The sequence below is a fragment of the Aquarana catesbeiana genome, linkage group LG06 (assembly GCF_042186555.1).
Source record: "Aquarana catesbeiana isolate 2022-GZ linkage group LG06, ASM4218655v1, whole genome shotgun sequence".
Classification (NCBI taxonomy): domain Eukaryota; kingdom Metazoa; phylum Chordata; class Amphibia; order Anura; family Ranidae; genus Aquarana; species Aquarana catesbeiana.
The window spans coordinates 239,218,667-239,234,977 of NC_133329.1; the positions used below are offsets into that span (position 1 = coordinate 239,218,667).

At 41.0% G+C, this 16,311-nt stretch overlaps 1 protein-coding gene across 2 annotated transcripts in view; it reads right to left on the reverse strand.

Moving 5' to 3' along the window:
* Positions 1-1,718: 1,718 nt before the first annotated feature.
* The window catches only part of TMEFF2 (transmembrane protein with EGF like and two follistatin like domains 2), a 1,235,357-nt gene continuing 1,220,764 nt past the window's right edge, over positions 1,719-16,311 (reverse strand). For both annotated transcript variants that reach the window (XM_073633100.1, XM_073633101.1), the window contains one exon: positions 1,719-2,044. In XM_073633100.1, coding sequence (XP_073489201.1) covers positions 1,948-2,044 — 97 coding nt within the window. In that variant the 3' untranslated portion in view covers positions 1,719-1,947. The remainder of the gene's footprint in view (positions 2,045-16,311) is intronic.

A 16,311-nucleotide genomic window follows, 5' to 3' on the forward strand; every position in this document is an offset into this window, starting at 1 on the left:
GAATTTATTAGAAGTGTCAGTTGAAGTAGTGAAGAAAAGACAAAAAAAAAAGATAGTTTAGAAACTTCTCCATAGAAGAAGTCCATCAGCTAAGGACAAAAGCAAAAGAAAATTCAGTGGAACTCAATTTTTTTAGTCCAATTTTGAGTCCAACAAAGAGGGTAAGGTCCCCAAAGGTGCACTGATGGTGTTCCCAGCAAAGCTTTTCCTATCCAATCATCTAGATGTAGAACCATATCACCTATGGTCTAGGAATACAACTGCTGTGTCCTGTACAATTTAACAGTTTATTTAGTCAGAGTTTAACATACTGCATACTTTATATCCAAAAATTGGGAAGACTATAAAACATTTCCAACTATGCCTAGAGAAGTTCCACCAAAACACAGTGACTCGATAAGGAGGACATTAGTAAAAGAAGCAACCAAGAGGCTATGGAGATGCAGTGTCAATAACTGAAGTGGAAGGACTCTAAATGGGACAATAATAACCAGGGCATTCCAAAAATCTGTGCTTTAGGGAAGAGTGAGAAATAAAAAAATAGTTGCTGAAAAATCATATAAAATCATCTTTGAAATTTGCCAACACTTATTCTGGGGGGCAAATGTGATGATAAAATAATAACAACATTTATCTTTTTGATCTTAGTCCAAAATGCTATGGGGTCGATTTGCTAAAACTGGAGATTGTAAAATCTGGTGCAGCTTGGCATAAAAACCAATCAGCTTTCAGGTTTATTTGTCAGTGCTTAATTGAACAAACTGAAGTTAGAAGCTGATTGGCTACCATGCACAGCAGCACCCGATTTTACACTCTCCAGTTTTAGTAAATATACCCCTATGTGTAGCAGGAAGCCAAAACTGATCATCACTCTGTGAAGCATGGTGATGGAAGCATCATGTTGTGGGGTGATTTTTGTCATCAAGGACTAGAAAACTGCTCTTGACTGACAGCAAAATGGATGCAGCCATATAAGGAATAACTAGTCCTGTTTCAGTATGCAAGAGAACTGAGTCTGGGACAGAGATTCACATTCCAGCAAAATGTTACCCTAAACACACAGCCAAGGCTACATTTGTCTGGTTTAAAACTAAGGCTTAAACCCAACTAAGAAACTGTTACAGTAGCATGTAAAATATGTATAAATCCAAGGAAGTGAATACTCAATGTATGCAAATAACCATATCTGTATTTGTTTATAGATAATCTTTTTGTAAAAATAGCTACATAGTTAAATAGTTAGTCAGGTTGAAAAAAGACACAAGTCCATCTAGTTCAACCAATAAAAGAAGGAAAAAGAAGCAATATAATATAAGCTAATACAAACAAATCTGATTGTAATCAGGATGCCTACTAGTAACCAAGGTGTAAGGTTTTCATTTCAGGGATATATGTAGCTGATATTTACAGAAAAAATAACATGTTATGCACTTTTACTAATCATTTTTTCCTTGCACGAATATAGTCATGTTTCTTTACATTTTAGGGTAATGGAATTATGAGAAAAAAATGAAAACAATAGTTACAAGCAAGAATAACACAGTTTTAATTGCCATTAATAAGAATTTGCATTAAATTTACATCAGTTCGCCTATGTTATATGGTCATCATTTGTACATATTGAAAAACTAACAAACTTCCAAGTATTCAAATGCCAGTAAATAATTCTCATTTGCATTTATTATACCAAATACATTAAAAATAACAAAAAACCTATATAATGTGATATAAATAGTTTATTTACATTACAGAAAAACATCAAGACAATGTATACTATTTCAAATATATCCATACATATTCAAATATATCTGTAGTACATGTATTCATTGGTGTAGATTACCACAAATTCAAGGCAACATGTGCAGGTCGTTTGTCCATTTATTGACTAATATTTATCTAGTCCATGTTCTCTTCTGGTAGTTTTGCCATTGTGGAAACATGCGTGCTTTAAATTAACCGCGTTGATGCCCTTGTTGTGTTATCTGAACTGTAGTGGCCCGTGGTTTGCTTTTGCCTGTGGATCCGATTGCTTCTTGGACATTTTCTGCAAAATAAAACATGTAAGTAGATAATAGGACACCAGACACCTGTCATATGCAATTTACTTTGAATTACATCTGCTTGGTGTTTACAGATTACTGCATATAGAGTTGGTTACCTAAAGTATAACTGCATTTACACTATGAATCACACATTTGTACTTCACCCTAAAACCTATGAAATAAAGAATGTATGACAGGTTACCTGTACTGCAGACAAAGACAGGTATTAAGGTAAAGTGAAGTAATATTTTTAATACTAAAGTGGGTATTTCTAAAGGGAAGACACAGCAATTCATTCATATCCTTAAATTCCTCCATTTTCTGAGATTTGCCTATTTAATGAAGCCATCCAGTTCCCTGGTGGTGGATGTAGAGGGTGAATACAACAGAGAATTAAGGCTAATATCGTCATTCGAAGGGCATCAGATACAAAGCAAAAATGCGTATCGAGAGGCACATGCAAGCAAGTGCAAAAAATCCTTCATAAATTAAGGATAAGTAATAAAATCAATGTTTCACCATCACCAAAAAATAAATGTCAAAGGACAGCTTAAGACCAGAGGCTGTAACATGTGTTGTATTATGAATATGACAAATATTACTGAAACAAGGATTTCCCATTGAAAGTCTGAGTTGAAAATGTGTGGAAAACAGGACTTAGTCCAATGGACACTCTAATGGCAAATATACTTTGTTACTATAGTGTACAGTATGGTTCAACAGGCATTCAGCTTTTAAATCGCAACAAATGATTGGTAAACTGACTATTTACCACTTAATTAATATACATCTTTATTTATTTATTTATTTATTTTAGGTACTTATATAGCGCCGTCAATTTACGCAGTGCTTACATATCATTCTTTTCACACAAATAGAGCTTTTTTTTGGGGGTATTTAATTGTTACTGGGTTTTTTATTTTTTGCTAGCTAAATAAACTAAAGAAGACTGAAAGTTATGAAAAAAAAAGTTTTTCATAGTTTGTTATAAAATTTTACAAACCGATCATTTTTCTCCTTCACTAATGTGCGCTTATGAGGCTACACTGATGGGCACTAATGAGGTGACACTGATGGGCACTTGTAGGCAGCACTGATGAGCACTGATAGGCAGCACTGATAGGTGACACACATAAGGAGACACTGATGGGCATTGATTGGCAGTGCTGGTGGGTACTGATTGGCAGCATTGGCAGGCACTGATTGGGCTCTAAATTACAGCACCTGTGGGCACTGATTGGCAGCACTGGTGGGCACTGTTAGGACTTCACTGATAATCAGTGCCTTGTAGATGTCACTTTCACACACCTGTCAGCATGAGGAAAGGAATGCCAATAACCTTCTTGTGTTTACATTGTGTGGTAAAGGCCGCTGTGATTGGTCATTTACACTGATCTATGATCAGCTGTGCCCTAAGGACACAGCGTTCACAGAGTGCACTGCCTGCGTGCCACAGCAGGCACAATCACAGGAGGACATCATATGACACCCTCCCTGAAACTGTCCGGCCAAGCTATAGCTGTCATTCGGCTTTAGCGCTGTTGGCAAGTGGTTAAAGAAGAGCCTAGTTGAAATAGTTAAGGACTACACAGCAAGTAGCAACTGTTGAGACAACAAACTCTGTGGTCAGGAGTATGTAATTTCACAACACAGCCTAAAGAGGGCAGCAGTCAGGACTACAGTATGTACAATGATGTAATATAAATCACAATGTATACAGTGCAGCAGACAGTAGTATGTAGTGTACAAAATAGCTTATAGATGTAGTATTTACATAATATAACAACAATAGAATGCATGGATCGAAGTGAACAAAATCTCTTGATGTGCTAGATAATAACTCCAACTTTGTGTTCCTCTGCTTCCTAATAAAAACTGACCACACTAAGCAGGAGTACACACCATGCCCAGTTGTGCTGGGAATCCAGTGTGCTCTCCTCCAAAGATCAGACTTGTCCTGACACCCCCCGCACAGCCATTCACTGGGAAGTTCAGCATGCTGCAGTTTCTCCTCCCCCAGCTCTTACACAGCTGAGAACAGAGGATATGAAATCATTTATAAAAAAGGGAAAAAAAAGGTATTTATAATATTTTTTAAATCTCTACACAAATGATTTGCCTATCATTTCTATTTTAAACTGAATGGGTTGTTTTACAAGGTGGGGCCTTACAATCACTTTAAAACTACCCCCCTTTTTAACACTTATACTAACTACCCTGTAGCAGAAAGATGGATTTCCTTATATATTCTCAGGCCACTCATCCGGTCATGTCATCAGCTCTAGTATCTCAACTGCTAGCAGCTTCGGAGGAGAAGAGGGAGCACTGACAATAGATTGCCCATAGTTAGCCTGTGGAAGATGTCACCACTCAGGAATTTCAGCCCTTGATGGGGCACTCTCTCCTCAACCCTGTAGCTGGCTTTGGCTGATACAGGGGAGATTACATGATCATGGAGCAGCCTGAGAATAGATACTGGATGTATATACATTTTTCTTCTATGATTAGTTAATATAGGTGTTAGAAGGGGGGTTGGAGCAGTTTTAAGATTAAACAGTTTTATCCTGGAATTCCACTTTAACAGTCTATCGAGCTCTTATGGTTTCAAAATCTTGTTTCCTGGGAGAAATAATGCCAATTGATGTCCTAAACAGAATTCATTTATTTCACATAATGAAGTAACCAACAGAAACTGGCAGAAAGTCCATGTTTCTACCAGTTTTCTGGAGTTACCATTTAAGTACATCTCACTTCAAAACAATAATCAATGCCTGGAGAAAACTTCTTCTTTAGTTAAATCTTTATGAAATAACATATAAAAATCAGGTACCCTCTTAAATTTATCATAATCAAACAAGGCCATATGTTGGTAATCAAAAGTTTGGCAGAAGACACAACCTTGCTGAGCAATTGGGATTTATTAACAGAAGCATATGCAGCACGCATTAAAACCCCTGACCATATTACACAGGACTCGCATTAGGGCTCTGCCAAAGAGTAAGACTGGCATATAACATCCTACAACATTTTTATTACAGCTCTGTGAAGTAGCCATTACCATCTGTGTCTTCCAGCCTTAGGCTTTGTAAAGCAAACTCTGTTGATGGGAGTGGGTGAAGTCTAGCAGCAAAAGCCAGGGCACCATACAGGAAAGTGATTACAGGCATTCAGAGCAGTGCCCTGCTAATAATACTTCAGTCATTGAAGCCAGGTGCTGGAATCAGTGTCAGTGGACACAACCTGGATCTACAGGATGCCAAGACTGTTAAAATCCTGGGACAGTCCTCTTGGCAAGACTGTTGGGAGGTATGATATCAACATTAATGATATAGTAGGGCAATTTCTTGCAAATAGTTATGGTCAAATAAATAGAAGCAAAAGTGATGCACATTACCTAAAAAGGACCACCCTATTAACTAAATATCCAAATCCTACATTCCGGTGACAACAAAATACTTTGACAATACTCCACATCAGAGAATTATAGTGAACAGAATTAAATACGGAAAGGCGTGTGGATTTTCAATATTTTTTTATAATGCAAATTCAGTGATTTTTGGCATGAGAATCATGGCTGAGTTTATACACCATCCAAGAATGAGAAAAACAATCATCTGATTTTTTTAAATTTTTTTCTGGTCAACATGTTTAATAGGGTACTGAGCATATTGCCCTGAGGCACTGTTATTGGTTACTGGATCTTTGGGAGGCACGGCTAGAGTTTTTTTTCACTAACCCAATAGCATGAAATAGTAATGCACCAATACCAGTTTTTTAAGATCGAGTACGAGTACAGATATTTTTTCTCAAGTACTTGCCGATACGAATTACTGATACCCATTTTTAGTGTCATGTGACAGTTTTTTTAGGGCCCGTTCACACCATACATGCATGAAAATAATGGGAACCTGCACAGATTCCACTTGCAGAGACATCTGTTTCACATCAGTTTTTATGGGCCACAGTGTGATTTGAAAAAGAGTCCTGCGTGATTTGCATCCATTTTAGGTGCAATTTCTAATCTCATACACTACCATTCTTATTAAAATCGCACCTGAACCTTTGAACAAAATTGCACCAGACGGGGTTTTGAAATCACACTGCACAGCAGCCAGCACATATGTGAACCGAGTCTGAAAGCATCGGTTTTAGTATCATGGCATTTGCACAAGTACAAGTACTCGTGCAAATGCTTAGTATCGGTGTCAGTGCAAGGCTAGAATGAAACGCAAAGATGACAGATTAGATTTCGAGGCTGTTTACAAAAAGCTGAGAATCTTCCTTCATAAACTGAATGCGTATATACTCAAGTTATGTGAAATACAAATTCCTATCCACTATGAATACCCAATCATGTGCAGATGCTTTACATTCAAATAAATATGCCCACAATTCTTTGAGTGAAGATTTTAACCACTTCAGCCCCGGAAGGATTTAACCCCTTCCCGACCAAGCCCTTTCTTGCGATTCGGCACTGCGTTGCTTTAACTGACAATTGCGCTGTCGTGCGATATTGTACCTAAACAAAATTGAAGTCCTTTTTTTCCCCCCCAAATAGAGCTTTCTTTTGGTGGTGTGGTTTTTATTTTTTGTGCTATAAACAAAAAAAGAGCGACAATTTTGAAAAAAAATCAATATTTTTTACTTTTTACTATAATAAATGTCCCCCAAAAAATAAAAAAAACTAATTTCTTCCTCAGTTTAAGCCAATATGTATTCTTCTACATATTTTTGGTAAAAAAATCACAATCGTATATTGATTAGTTATCGCGTCTACAAAATACGGGATATATTTATGGCATTTTACTATTATTTTTTTTTATTAGTAATGGTGGCGACCTGCGATTTTTTATCATGACTGCGACATTGCGGAGGACAGATCGGACACTTTTGACACTATTTTGGGACCATTGGCATTTATACAGCGATCAGTGCTATAAAAATGCACTGATTACTGTGTAAATGTCACTGGCAGGGAAGGGGTTAAACACTAGGGGGCGATCGAGTGGTTAAGTGCGTTCCCTCAGTGTGTTCTAACTGTAGGCGGGGTGGGCACACTAGAACATGACAGAGATCATTGCTCCCGATCACTGGAAGCAGTAGATCCCTGTCGTGTTAATAGGCAGAACAGGGAAATCCCCCCATTCTGCCTCTATGTGCCATGATCGCGGGCCACTGGCGGACATCGATTCTGCAGGATGCACCGATGCACTCCCGCTAGCTGCTGATGACGAAGTAACGGGTACATCATTCTGCGCACCCGTGCCACTTTGCAGATGTATATCGGTGTGAGAAAGTCGGCAAGTGGTTAAACTCCTAAAATTAGCCCCACTGTACACCGCAGCCAGTCTTTAAAGTTTACAGTACAACACTACCCATTTTTATTTTGATAAATTCTGCCTTTCACACAGTCTTATCAAATATCCTGTGAAACTTGGGAGTAACTGATTATTCTGGGGTCCTTTCATGGTCTCCCAGCAGCTCTACAGGGTCTCCCTTAATGCCCCATGTCTCAAAAAGACTCTCAAGACTTAGATGAACATGTCTTGTTATAGTGACTGGCATGTACAGTCCACAACAGTATAGAATATCTTGGGAGACTGCAGAAATTTACATAACCCAGATCTTGCCATACAACAGGCTTGGCAAGTATTCTGCCTGTCCGTCTGCAGCTGTGTACTCACGATCCGATTATCGTACGATCACTGTGAAAAGTGGTATTTTTATTCTGTCGTATGAGAATTTTCGTAACTTTAGTAAACGCTTCATTTTCGATATGCGAGTAGCATGCAAAGATAAAATGATGATCTGTCGTCCGATTTTTGGATCGTGTGTACCAGCCATATGGGCCATTAGAGAAGAGTCTCCAATGGCCCGTACACACGATTCGAAAATCAGATGAAAAATACCGCTTTTTGAAGCGATCGTACGATAATCGGATCGTTAGTACACAGCTTTCGAGAGCTGATCATGACGATATTATCCAATTGGACAAGCACAAAAAAGATCATACGATTTTTGTTTAATTTTTGATTAATCAGTACAGTTGTAGGAAATACAATACAAATACACTACAACACATTACATCACTTCCAAATTTTTATTCTGTCATACGAAAATTTTCGTAACTTTAGTAAACTCTTCATTTTTGATATGCGATTAGCATGCAAAGAAACACTGATGATCTGTTGTCCGATTTTCGGATCGTGTGTACGGGCCATTGGATGGGAGAAGGAAGATTACCTTTCTACCCATTTCATTTTAATACTAACTGCACTGATGATTAGAAGCTGTTTGGTGAGGAGAAGTGAGAAGAAGTAAATGAGGGAGTTGCTCAGGGGTTTTGTCATTTTGCACCGAAGCTTAGGCCCCTTTCACACTGAGGCATTTCTGCCAGTAAAACACTGAGCACTTTTTCGGCTCTTTTTATGCACTTTTGAAGAGCTTTCCAGGAGCTTTTGAGGCGCTTTCCATTCATTTCAATAAAGAGGGGCATTTTTGAGGCACTTTTTGCAGCGCTCAAAACATGCTGCTTGCAGGAGTTTTTTTTCACCGCCCTGCCAGCAAACAGCCCCAGTGTAAATGCATTAATTGATTTTAACCACTAGGCGTCTGTGCTATAGCCGAAAGACGGCTACAGCGCGGACTCCAATTGCCGGGAGGGCGTCCCTGGACATCCTCCTGTTCACTTCCGCAATGCGCGCTCCCAGGAGCGCCCATCGGGGAAATTCTGCTCTGGCCGTGTCCCTTGGACACAGCCAGTCACAGATCGCCATAAACGGCCAATCACAGCGGCCGTCTACAGCGCGATCCGAGCTTCCAATGTGAGATGATCTCAAATGTAAACATATGAGATCATCTCTCATTGCTGGCTTTCTCTCCTCACACAGAAACCATGTGTGAGGAGAGAGAGCGATCTGTGAAAATTGTGAGTGCCGAGCTTTTAGTGAAACACCCTACAGTGCCCATACAGTGCCCATACAGTGTCCATACACAGTGCCACATCAGTGCCACAGTGCTCATTACTGCTTCCATCTGTCATCAGTGCCATCTGTCAGTGCAATCTGTCATCAGTGCCATCTGTCAGTGTCACCTGCCACATCAGTGCCACCTGTCAGTGTCACCTGCCACATCAGTGCCACCTGTCAGTGTCACCTGTCACATCAGTGCCACCTGTCAGTGTCACCTGTCACATCAGTGTCACCTGTCAGTGTCACCTGCCACATCAGTGCCACCTGTCAGTGTCACCTGCCACGTATCAGTGCCACGTATCAGTGCCATCTGTCAGTGCCATCTGTCGTCAGTGCCACCTGTCTGTCACCTGCCACATCAGTGTCATCAGTGTCACCAGTGTCACCTACCACATCAGTGTCACGTATCAGTGCCATCTATCACCAGTGCAATCTGCCAGTGTCACGTGTCATCAGTGCCACATATCTGCCATTTTTCATCACTATGTCACAAAGAGTATATTCAGCCGAGGAGGCATATAATATTCTTGCGGCCGACGAGAGCAACGGGGAGCTCTCCGCTTCAGATTCCTATTCAGATTCTGAGTCTGATGTGGACTATGAGCCTGTCCTCAGCAGTGGTACACTGACAGCCTCAGAGGAGGATGAGAGTCCACCCGCCAGACGAAGACGTACTGGTGAGGATGCAGTGCCATCCACCAGCACCGCAATGCCATCCACTATCACCACAATGCCATCCACTATCACCGCAATGCCATCCACCAGCACCGCAGTGCCACGACAAAGGCCACGTACCAGTGGGGTGTCACCTCAGGCACAAAGGGTTAGGTCCCATGCCAGCCTTCCCTACTCCCTTGAGAACCCCTTATGGCTGCCACCTAATTCAGGAGAAGCTATCATTCCCCCTTTTACTGCCCAGCCAGGAGTCCAGGTAGACACAGAAAATTTTTCACCAATAGATTTTTTCAACCTTATTTTTACTGAGGACATGCTTGCATCGATTGTGGCCCAGTGCAATCTATATGCCCAACAATACATAGCAAGTAACCCAACGTCCTATTATGCCCATCCCTACGAATGGAGAGCCCTAACAGTGGAGGAGTTTAGAATTTTTTTGGGCCTCACATTCTGTATGGGACTAACCAAAAAAAATGTATTACGTTCCTATTGGTCTACCCTCCCCATCCACCACATGCCCATCTTTTCCTCTGTAATGCCCAGAACCAGGTATCTCATGATTATGAGATTCCTACACTACAATGACAATACCCAGTGCCCTCCCCGAAATGACCCAAATTTTGACAAGTTATATAAAATTTGCCCACTACTAAAATATTTTTCTGATATCTTCCCCTAGTTATTTACCCCAGACCAGCACATATGTGTGGATGAGTCCCTGGTCAAATTTAGTGGCACGTTGGGCATAAAACAATTTATTCCCACCAAAAGGGCCCGCTATGGGGTGAAAATGTATAAATGATGCGACCGAGCTACAGGATATACCTATGCCTTCATGGTATACGAAGGGAAGGACACCCAACTACATCCCCCTAATTGCCCAGAATATATCGGATCGAGTGGGAAAGTCATTTGGGAACTCATAAACCCACTCCTGGAGAAAGGCTACCATCTGTATGTGGACAATTTTTACACTAGTCTGCCCCTGTTCCGAAATCTTCACAGACAGAAGACTCCAGCATGCGGGACCGTAAGGAAGAACCGGAAGGCCTTTCCTCAAAGCCTCGTGAACAAAAAGCTAAGAGGGAAGATGGCGAGCTTACGGAATGAGGAAATTCTGGCTGTGAAGTGGAGGGACAGAAGGGACGTCTATGTGCTTTCATCAATCCACAATAACACCGTTGTGGAGATAACCAGGAGGAATGGAGTAATCCAAAAGCCAACATGCATCTACGAATACAACAAGTATATGGGGAGTGTCGACTTCAACGACCAGATGCTCAAACCCTACCTTGCCACAAGAAGAACATACCAGTGGTATAAAAAAGTTTCAATTTATTTGTTCAATTTGGCCATATATAACAGCTATGTTATTTATCATAAATCCAATGCAAGCCCCAAATCCTTCCTTGGATACCAGGAGGAAATCACCACTGCCCTTGTATTCCCGAATGGCCCACCAGAAACCATTCAATCCGATGTGATTAGTAGACTCTCCGAACGCCACTTTCCCGAAAAAATCCCCCCCCAGACCAACAGGCCAAAAACGGCAGAAAAAATGCCGGGTGTGCACCAAAGGAGGAGTGAGAAGAGACACTACTTTTTATTGTCCCCAATGTCCTTCCCAACCAGGCCTCTGTATAGTTGACTGTTTCCGCCGTTACCATACTTCACTAAATTATTAGTGAAGTATGGTAAACATAACCCTCACTTCCTGCCATTTACCTTCACACCCCTTATGCCTCTGCTTGCTCTGTAACTGACCCTGGCTTGTTTTTCGACCATGCTTCTGCCTACCGATTCTGTTTATATCTCTGCCTGATCTGGAACTGACCCTGGCTTGTTTTTCGACGTTTCTGCCTACCGATTCTGTTCATACCTCTGCCTGATCTGGAACTGACCCTGGACTGTTTGACCATCCTTTTTGCCTGCCTCTTGGACTGATCTTGTACCCTGCCACTGGACTAGTGGGATTCATAACACAGGGGTCTCACATATGTGAGGGGCTCCAGAATTGTTTTTCTGGATGAAGAAAACATTTTTTTTGTTTTCTCATTCCTAGATTAGGGTCTGGAGACTTGGAGGCTTCAAAGAGATTTGGGTGGGAGAAGCCTCTACCCCTGTCCCCATTCTGTCCTGAACAAGGCCCTAATTCTGCCTGCTGCCTGTAGGACCTATGCCATCATGCCTCTGCCTGTCGCATGAACTGACCACACCACATGGATGGACCATGTTCCTGCCTACTACCAGGATCAATATTTTGGCACTGCTGACAATCTCTGCCTGCACTGACCCTGGACTGTATATGGACAGTATCCCTGCCTGCTGCCTGTACTGACTATGGACAGTGTTCCTGCCTGTTGCCTGGACAATTGAGTTCGCTTTTGCTGACCAAGTCCCTGCCTGCTGCCTGGACCAGTGCTATCCTCCTGTGGACAACTGTGCTACTAAAACCACAGGTAATCTTTTTTTTACCCTTTGCTCAGCAGAATGTATTTTGGGGTGTAATTCTTGGTATGTGCATGCTATGTGTCCCTAGAACACCTGACGGTGTTCCTTGTATGTGGCCAGGCTGTGTAAAAGTCTCACACATGTGGTATCGCCATACTCAGGAGGAGTAGCAGAATGTATTTTGGGGTGTCATTTTTGCTATGTACATGCTACGTTTTGGAAATATCTTATAAATGGACAACTTTGTGTAAAAAAAAAATGCGTTTTCATTTTTTTCCACATTTTCCAAAAACTTCTGGAAAAAAATGAACCGTTCAAAAGACTCATTATGCCTCATAGATTATACGTTGGGGTGTTAGCTTTCCAAAATGGGGTCATTTTGTGGGCGTTTCCATTGTCCTGGTGCTAGAGGGCCTTCAAAAGTGTAATAGGTAGTTAACAAGTTAGATGTGTCATTTATGCTCCTAGAACACTTGATGGTGCTCCCTGCATGTTGGGCCTCTCTATGTGGCTAGGCAGTGAAAAAGTCCCACACATGTGGTATCGCCATACTTAGGAGGAGTAGCAGAATGTATTTTGGGGTGTCATTTGTGGTATACACATGCCATGTGAGAGAAATAACCAATTACAATGACAATTTTATAGGAGGAAAAAAAAAAAATCTTCATTTTGCAAAGAATTGTGGGAAAAAATGACAACATCAAAAACCTCACCATGCATCTTACTGAATACCTTGGAATGTCTACTTTCAAAAAAGGGGTCATTTGGGGGGTATTTGTACTGTCCTGACTTGTTCGGGTCACAAGAAATGAAATCCAAAGCTGAAGCCGAGGATAATCTGACGATTCATCTTGCCAGACCTGGTGGTCAATAAGCTTTCTTTGACTTGTCTTTTTCAAGTCATTTGATTTTGGTAAGCCTCCTCTGAAGCTTTGGTGATGGTCCTGCCACCTATTTAGATTTTTCACCCATCTGTGACCTATTTATCCGTTTGCCAGAAGTGATCAATCTCGTTCTGGAAGAAACCCCGGGGATTTTTATTTTTATTTAATTTTTCTTTCTTTTTTCTCAGTTTTTTCAGCACACAACCCTCATAGACTTTTGGTGTTGGTCCTTCTTCCCATTAGTCACTACCATTATAATTACCAATTTTTATGGACTATATTATTTGATTTACATATGTACTGTTTTTTAGATTCACTATCTATTTTTACACCACAGATTTATATTTTTGTTGTAGCCACTTTTAATTGTCAATTTGTATCACTCAGTATTGTTTCAATACCTGTTTTTTTCCGTAAAAGACATATCGATTCACTATTTATGTATGTTATATTTAGCATTTGTATATATACATAGCGCTACACGATTCTTTTACTGTTTTTACTTTTGCCTTTGTCTAGAGGTGTGTTAGCTGCTAACGGTATATTATAATTTTTCCCTTTTAATATTGTGTGGCACAGCGCTGTACTTATTCCCATACTGTATCTACCTCATTTACTAAAGGTAAATGGGCTGTTCACTTTGCAAGGGAATTTTCCTCTGTCTTAGTAAATGAGGTGAAATTCTGCCGACTTCCATCATCCAATCATGTGCAAGGAAAAATATTTTTTTTATAATTTTTCTTGCATGTGATTGAGTATTCTTTGCAAAGTAAATTTTTACCACATTCACTAAGTTCTTCTGTCTGACTGGCCAAGTTTTGAGGAAAATCACTCCAACGGGGACACATACTGCAATAAATTAGTGTGAGGTTCTACACTTCTCATTCCAATAGAAAAAACAGGAGATTGTATTTTACTTTCTGTTCTGTCTGAGACCAATCAAATAGACAAGAAGTGAGGATAATGAGGACAAAGGCAGCCATAAAAAGTTGACGAAGATAGTAACATTTTCAAAATGTATCCACAACAAAAAACGTTTAGACTGGTGTTGACTTTATGGAACCTGCTCCTACTTTGAGGATATTGAGAAACATTGAAGAGGATTGAGTAAAACCTTTGGCTCTGGCATTTAGTGCTTCTGTAGGTGTTACCCATGTACTTTCTTACAATGTAAGGGACACAAGAGATGCTAGGGGCATATAATAAAGTTTAAAACTTGTCAATATCACAAAATGCACTGAGACCGGAGGTAGCGGCGTGATGTTAGCATTGGGGTGGGGCTATACACAGACGTCATGCTACCACCTCCGGTGTTACATCTGTCAGCTATCTAAGTAAGTGCACTACTGCTATTTTTACTACCTGAATGTGTTTTATGGACTTTGTGTTTTGCCTTAAGTTGATACACTATATTACCAAAAGTATTGGAAGGCCTGCCTTTACACGCACATAAAATTTAATGGCATCCCAGTCTTAGTCCGTAGGGTACAATATTGAGTAGGCCCACCCTTTGCAGTCATAACAGCTTCAACTCTTCTGGGAAGGCTGTCCACAAGGTTTAGGAGTGTGTCTTTGGGAATGTTTGACCATTCTTCCAGAAGAGCATTTGTGAGGTCAGGCACTGATGTGGATGAGAAGGCTTGGCTCGCAGTCTGTGCTCTAATTCATCCCAAATGTGTTCTATCGGGTTGAGGTCAGGACTCACTCACTCATCCATGTCCTTATGAACCTTGCTTTGTGCACTGGTGCGCAGTTATGTTGGAACAGGAAGGGAAAACCCCAAACTGTTCCCACAATGTTTGGAGCATGAAATTGTCCAAAATGTCTTGGTATGCTGACGCCTGAAGAGTTCCCTTCACTGGAACTAAGGGGCCAAGCCTGAAAAACAACTTTTGCGCAAACCAATCAATATACGCTTATTGGGATTTTTTTTACCAAAAATATATAGCAGAATACATATTGGCCGAAATTGATGAAAAAATTAGATTTTTAACATTTTTTATTGGGTATGTTTTATAGCAGAAAGTAAAAAATATTGTTTTTTTTTTCAAAATTTTTGTTTATAACACAAAAAATAAAAACCGCAGAGGTGATCAAATAAGACCAAAAGAAAGCTCTATTTGTGGGAAAAAAGCACATCTTTTTTTGTGTACAGCTTTACATGACCGCACAATTGTCAGTTAAAGTAACGTAGTGTTGTATCGAAAAAATGTATTTTCAATATCATATTTTTTTACATTCTTTTCACAACGCTGTTGGGGGGAGCGTAACACTTTGGTGACATATCAGGGGTTTAAATTAGCCCCTAAAGCCTAATTTTTGAGACAGGGAAAGGGACTGAGGAGACATCCCTAGTCCCTTTATCTGTAGCCTAAAGCTGCATTGCAGATGAATGAACAGGAGACAGAGGTTCCTGCCCATTCATGAACTGAAGCTTAGTAAACACAGATATACCTGCAGCTGCTGCCGATGGGAGAGGAAAGGAGGGGGCACTCTGGAGGTACTAAATTAGTACCTTTAGTGTGTCCTCCTTTAGATTACCCCTTCGTGCCCCCTTAAGTCCTGCTCCTCCAGAGTGCCCCTATTTAAAAACCTCCTGGCCTGGTCACAACTCATGACTTATAAAACACTTTGGAAAAAAAAATCCTTGTCGGTGATTCTAAACTGTGCATGCGCAGTCTGGAGCCGCTTTCTTCCCCTTTGTCTTGCCTGCAAAAATCACAGGTGCAGCAGAGTGCAGGTAGCAGGGCCAGAAATTGTGATGACAGGTCAGGCTACTGCTGAGCAAGACAGGTGCTCTTAATGTGCCCCCTCTCCTATTGTGGTGTTTGAGGGAGCTCAGGAAGATTTACAGCACCAGGCATGCAGAAGACATAGGAGGTGTGCTGGCTGGAATGCTGAGAAGGAACAGCTGCAGTGACAGTGCTTAACCTTCATTATCAAGCCTGAGCAAAGGAGGGGAGCACGGGAAGGATCAGGGATTCACTGTCCATGGAGTGGCTGGAGGACCAGCAGAGAAAGTAGTTGGCTGGAGCAAACTTTACCTCCTTTATCAAGTATAGGGAGAGGAGGGGGGCTGCAGGAAGGATCACAGAGGCATCTGTGCTGTGGCTGCAGGGCTACAGACAGACAGTGACAGGCTGGGTCAGTGTGGGAGCTGAGTGTATGCTCTTCTACTTGTTATGCCCAAAGAACTGCGGGAGGAAGAGCAGAGTTAGAGCTGTCAGGGAAACCTGCAGCTCGGCCAGTATATGCTGAGAGACAGCATGTCTGCCTAGGATGTTG